This window comes from Mugil cephalus, chromosome 1, assembly GCF_022458985.1.
Source record: "Mugil cephalus isolate CIBA_MC_2020 chromosome 1, CIBA_Mcephalus_1.1, whole genome shotgun sequence".
NCBI classification, from domain to species: domain Eukaryota; kingdom Metazoa; phylum Chordata; class Actinopteri; order Mugiliformes; family Mugilidae; genus Mugil; species Mugil cephalus.
In genome coordinates, this window is record NC_061770.1 from 9,681,152 (window position 1) to 9,687,304 (window position 6,153).

Consider the following 6,153-nt stretch of genomic DNA (forward strand, 5'->3'; position numbering starts at 1 on the left):
GTGGAGCTCGTCTTATTTTTTTATTTTTTCCAGAGAATCTTAATTCTGATTTCTTTAGATATATTCTATTTATTGTTTAAAACATCCATCTGTTACTTATTGCTAAAGCAATGCTTTCATTTGTTTTACATACAGCTTTACACACATTTCTTTTCACTTGTTCCCAGTAGAGGAAAGCTCATCAGTCCAGGTTTTGTAAGCTTTGCAAAGGATATCATCTTCAATCATGTCATGGAAGATTTCTACAAAATGAAAAAATTAGAACTTTTTTTACCAATTTACTAATGCTCGAAGACTGTTGGCAGACTGTGATATAGGCGGGCATTATTTTACCTGCACTCCCCAGTCCCGTGGGTAGAGGCATCCTCAGAGAGCCAGCAGAGTGCTTCAGACGCTCCTTGAGAGACTTCTGCACCAGAGCCAGGGTGCAGTCCTGGTGCCACACAGGCAGCCCCAGACCCAGCATGCACCGGATGATGCGGTTCTTCTCGTCTGCTGTCAGAAGCCCCCTTTGGTGGGCCACGTACACCATGAAGGACATGTCGATGTTGACCGCCTCACCATGAAGCAACGCTGGCAGTACCCTCTGTGCAATCAGAAAACAAATGCTTGTACGTCTTCACAAATTCATACATTATAACTCAATCAGCACCTTTTTGACTCTACTTGATCTTCTAAAATATTAGCATATACTAAAAAAAAAAAAAAAACACTTCCTGACCATTTCTAACTCAGGACTGACGAGGTGACCAAAATCCACCAGCCTGTCCAGATCGTCCTCCCACAAGTTAGGAGCCAGTTCCTCCAGCATGGTTTCTATGGCGATGCGCATGGATGCTGTGGCGCTGTCTTCTGATTCGGAGCTGCCGCTGGTCTCACAGGACTGTAGCTTGGTGTTCAGCAGCATGCTGCCCTCAGACTCCAGCAGCTCAAATAGGCCCCTGTGCTTCATCAGGGCCATCTGAAACGCATCGACACAACGGCAGTGGTTAGAGACAAATGGTGGGAAAGACATACGTACATGATCAGGCGTAACTTTATGACCATCTTCCTAATATTGTGTAGGTCTCCCGTGCATCTTCAAAACAGTTGTGACTGATCAGGTAATAGACATGGGCCTTCTGAAGGAGTCCTGTGGTGTTGTTAGTGGGGGCCTTTGTGTCCTATGGGTTGAGAAGAGGGTCCTCTGTGGATCATCCCATAGATACTTGATCAGTCTGGGATCTAGTGAACCCCTTGCACTGTTCTTCGTGTCTTTTTAGTTGCTCCTAGTTGTTGCTGGGAATGGTTGCTACCATCAAGGAGTGTCATTGCTAATGGGGTGGGGGTGTCTGGTTTGGTCTAGGTGGGTGGTACATGTATAAATAACACCAACATGAATGTCAGGTTCAAAAGTTTCCTAGCAGAACACAAGATGGTCAGTGTTATTTACTTCTCCTGTCAGTGGTCATAATGTCATGGCTGATCGGTGTACAGTATCTATCATAATGCAATGAATCTCATGATAAACAGTTCCATGCAAGGGATTGTTATATGCACAATTTCATCTATGTTTTGATCAAAATTTTTTTATTTTATTTTTTTTATTTTTTATTTTTTATTTTTGTGTTTTTATTTAGTAAAGTTCTTCCTCAGTGTTTCATGTCTTGTTGACTGTGTTTTCCCCGCTTTGTTGGACTGGTTTCTCCCTGTGTGCTTCGCCCTCATTAGTTTCACCTGTGTCTTGTTAACCTCTCCGTCTATGTGTATATATAGCTCTGCCTTTCCCTTTGTTCTCTGTCCAGTTGTCTGTGATGTCCCTCCTGTTTGTCCTACCGCTCATTTCCTCATGTTCCTGAGTTGTCGTCTTGGTTTTGGTCTCGACCTGTTTTTGTAGTTGTGTTTCTGGATACGCTTCCTGTCTTGCAGTCCATTTGTTCCCTAGATTGTAAGTTTTTATTCGTTTCCTGGTTTGTAAACAGAACCTCTGAAGAGGCAAATTTGAAGCTTTCTTTGAAACAAAATGAACAGAAAATTAATGTTTAAAGCCAAACAAGAGATTTTAAACTTCCACTTCACACTAGAAGGATCACAAAAGAAAAGTGTGCTAATTGTGATTTCCCACTGGTTAATCTTCAACTCATATTCGAGGTTCCTGTTAAGTAAACTACACGTTTGCCTGAAGTCATTGTGCACAGTAAACAGAACCTTTCATATTTTACATGTATCAAAATGTGTTAATGTACACAGGTCTGTAGAAACCATGATATATTTGCGGAGTTGGGGAGACTTCTGCCCTCTCATTCATAGTTTTCACCGGCATTCAGGTCTGAAGGAGGAAGGAAGTCAGCTTTTGTCAAAACATGCAACTACGGACACTTGCCTCGGCCACATATCTGTGCTGTAGATATTAAAACCACAAAATGGGGGCAGTTTGAAGTAAGCTGTTAGATTCTGATGACATGCCAGACCAACACTCACTCATGACCAGCGATCATGCAGTGACGAGCACCTTTAACATCTCTGCCATCCCGTTAGAGATCTGACGTGGAGGGAGGGTTCGGAAGAATGAGCAGTCTAAGAACGTTGCCATCGGTGGGACGTAACTTCCCAGCTTGTTTTTCCCACCGGCGAAGTTGACCCCAGTTTTTGCCCCCACGCTGGCATCGATGTAGGCCAGGAAAGTGGTGGGGACTCGAATGTACGGAGTCCTCCTGCGGTAGAGAGATGCCGCCAAGCCCACCACATCCAGGCACATGCCACCTCCGATGGCTATAATCGGCTCTGAGCGTCTGTCGAGGCCAAACTGATGAACTTCCTCCAGGATCTTGGTCACCAGCTCCATACACTTGTTCTCTTCGGTAGTGGGCAGAGGGAGAATCTTGCAGACAACATCTCTGGCCTCAAAGTACCGAGTAAGCTGGGAGCCATACAGCTCACTGACAGTCTCATCAATGACAACAAAACGCTTCACAGGCTTGGAATTACTCAAGGCCCCTTTAAGGGCTTCATCTCCTATATGACCCCAGAGCAGTGTGTCATTACTGGGATCCAGTATGTTTTTACACTGAATAACTCGGTAGGTGAACACAATGGGGCTGACCACTGTCCAGGAAACTCCTTGTTCTGACTTGTTCTCATAGCTGGAACATTTCCAAAAACAGATTATTAGTCTGCAGCAAATATCTATAAAGACCTGCTCCAGTGCTATCACAGGCTGCTTCTGTTTCACTCTGCATTTATACTTCTGTTATCAGCAGCAGTATCAATCATCATTGTGCAAAGAGTGCTTTCATTTTGGTCATATTAAAGTGTATTATCTAGGACCTTTAGGACAAAGTAATATGCTATTTAGCATAGGACTCTACTGACCTACAGGGGGCAGTAATGCACAAAACAAGTAAACATGATGTACACAATTCAGCATACTTTAAAATATTAGCTTTGCAAATATTTATTTAAAAGGGAAGGGAATCACTGAATCTACATGTAACTTTTCTTTCTCTATGAATAGTCCAGAAAGCCCCTTTAAGATTATTTTCGTTTCTACGACTTGATTTCATGTTTCAAAGTTTCAAATTGATACAATCCGAGCTAATCCAATGAAGCAGGTACTGACATACAAAAACTGTATAAGATGGTCTTTTCTGCCACAACAACAACTGATGGGATTTTTAAACTACACCTGCTGACAGAATGTAGTTATATACAGTATAATATTATATAGATCGTTTGCTTTCTTTCATCACCATGAACAACTAAACCAATCCACCACAAAAAGCAATAAACAAGACAAAAAAAAAAAAAAAAAATATGTAGTTACAGTGTATTATAATTTGACTTTGTGAAGAGCACATAGGAATAATAATAAAAAAAAAGTAGTACAGACATCTCTCGCATGAAAACACCAAAACTCCCTCCAAACTTTTCAAACTGTAACAACAGTGTGTCGTTAGCCTAATAGTATATTTGCTTAAGTAAATTTTTGACTGACTGTTACAATATCAATAAAAATACCAATGTGCTTGCTGAAAATGGTGTTTTTTCTTGTTTTCCAAAAACATTCAAATATGGCTCAGGATTACGCTATTAGGCTCACAAAGCGTTTTCATGGCCTTGAAGCACAGGACCTGAATATATCTTCCACCAGATTCACATGAGTCACTGCAACCCAAAATAGAAAGGCATTTCTCCTCCCTCTGCCCAAGGAACATACAAATGAACATATAGGCGAGGAGTGTGCATAGTGAACAATATGTCCAATGAGCAAATCTAAAAGGAGAACATGCTTTGGAAAACTCAACTTTGTGCTACTTTATGGGTTATTTAATTTGTGGAACAACCAGATTAGATTTCCCACATAAACTCATTAATGTTGTCAGGTGGTTCACATTAATATTACATACAGTAATACAGAAAAGAAATCTCACAACATTTTTATTATTTTTTTTAATTCTATACTCACATTTTAGCGTCTGATAACCTTCCCTCTTCCACTTGACGCTGTTCGACTTGTCGAGTCCATGTTCCCTTCACTTGAACCAGATTAAACTTAGTTTGTTGTGAACAGCTGGAGTTTGAAATCATGTTCCAAGAGTCCCGGCCTGCCATATGCCTCCAGCCCACACTGTCATGCTTTACGGACCTGACGTACAGGACGTCAGGAAAGAGGATCGTGGTTCAACATAAAGTTCATAACCACCCCCTCGACCCCTTTACTCCTGTCTGCTGGACGGGACTGCATGTTGGCATATAGTTACTCTGTAAGGCTAATGCGGCTGTAACTGTGAAAGCTGTTTTCTATTTATTATAACAATGTCGAATTTTGAAGACATGTAAGCTATATGTAATTCCACATTAAGTCAGTAAGAAAACATTGGTAATTTTGTAAGTTTTTTGTAAGTTTTTTTTACATATATGCATGGAAACGTGTTGCAAAAATTGAGACAGCACCACATTGTTTTTTAAAGGTCTTCATGTTTAAAGATCAGAGGTGGAAGACAACAGGGGTAGCTCTCAGGAATAGCTCACACCTCTCATCTCCCCATGTTCAGCTGCAGAAGCTCTCACCGGCTGCCATGATGTATTTATACAGGGGTAAACGGACGCTCGCTTTACTCTTGTACTGTATATAACTCTTGAGCATTAACTCGTGCAAACAAGAGCGCAGACAGGCAGGCGGAGGAGCTGCAGAGCCATCTGGTGGAGGTGGCCAAGTCAAATAGAAGATCAGAGAAGTTATGTAAATAGTATGACCTTATGAGAGATTAATTTCTCCAACCACAAATCACTGCCAGCTCTAAGCTGTAATGTTAATGACTCATGTAAGAGCTTCGAGGTTTTTTTTTTTTTTTTTTTTTTAATCGCGTCAAACAATGCTTCCTGTGTCGGGCAGGTATGACTCATCACAGGAAAGATGACTGCTCCTGTTCTTGAACTTGTCAGAACGCAGGGCAGAGCTGGATCCGCCCCGTTCCCTGCCACACACGGGGATGGTTATAAGTGCAGATGGTTTTAAACGGCCAGAACCTTTCTGCGTATGTGTAATCTGCCTCAAGTTATCGGGCCTGGACAACTTTAAAGTCAAGCCTGATGTTCGGCCGTCCCCGTCAGGAGTGCTGTTTAAAAGCTTGCTTGCTTCTGCGTTTCCTTATTTATGTTCTTGTTTTGTTTAAGTCCGCTCTCGGTAAATGTTCTCCGTCCAGTTCTCAAACCTGTTGCCACCTGGTTCTTTTCATGTTACACCCCATTTCCCCTAGTGGCTCGTAACAGATGGCGCTGTCTGCACAGCCCAACATGGCCATGTTCTCCTCCACGGTTAGTTTTCTCTGAAAGGACAATATGAGCAGCAGAGTTCCCGAAGTGCAGACAGCACCACTGTCTGCATAAAAATTTAATTGCCCAACACCCACTTGAGTCTCTTCTAGATGAGTTACTCCCTTAAATTTTCAGAGAAGCTGTTTCAATTTTCCAGAGCACCATTAACAATGCTGGGCGCCGGGAAGGCAACGCTGGAAGTGTGTAATGGAGATGGATTGCTCAATAAAACTTAAATCTAAGTAGCATTAAACCTAACTGAACAACCCACTATCACATACAGGCTTTGTAAGGGGCACCGAGGAGAGACTTTTAATTTTTAATTGAGTGTAGCACTGTCACAGCCCAAATGGCCTT

The 6,153-nt window shown here is 42.0% G+C and overlaps 1 protein-coding gene across 1 annotated transcript; it reads right to left on the bottom strand.

Moving 5' to 3' along the window:
• Window positions 1-31: 31 nt before the first annotated feature.
• Window positions 32-4,671, bottom strand: LOC125013919 (2-epi-5-epi-valiolone synthase-like). Its single transcript, XM_047594876.1, has 5 exons — window positions 4,445-4,671; window positions 2,492-3,122; window positions 722-961; window positions 334-586; window positions 32-242 (listed from the first exon to the last, which is right to left on the bottom strand). Exons 1-5 carry the CDS (start codon window positions 4,588-4,590, stop codon window positions 154-156), a joined length of 1,359 nt encoding a protein of 452 aa, XP_047450832.1. The 5' UTR covers window positions 4,591-4,671; the 3' UTR covers window positions 32-153.
• Between the last annotated feature and the right edge of the window lie 1,482 nt (window positions 4,672-6,153).

Coding starts and splice junctions, on each gene's coding strand:
- LOC125013919 (XM_047594876.1), bottom strand. CDS start 4,590: ATGGCAGGCCGGGACTCTTGGAACATGATTTCAAACTCCAGCTGTTCA. Junction 3,123..4,444: donor AGGTTATCAGACGCTAAAAT/GTGAGTATAGAA, acceptor GAAATGTTCCAG/CTATGAGAACAAGTCAGAAC. Junction 243..333: donor CACGGGACTGGGGAGTGCAG/GTAAAATAATGC, acceptor TTCATTTTGTAG/AAATCTTCCATGACATGATT.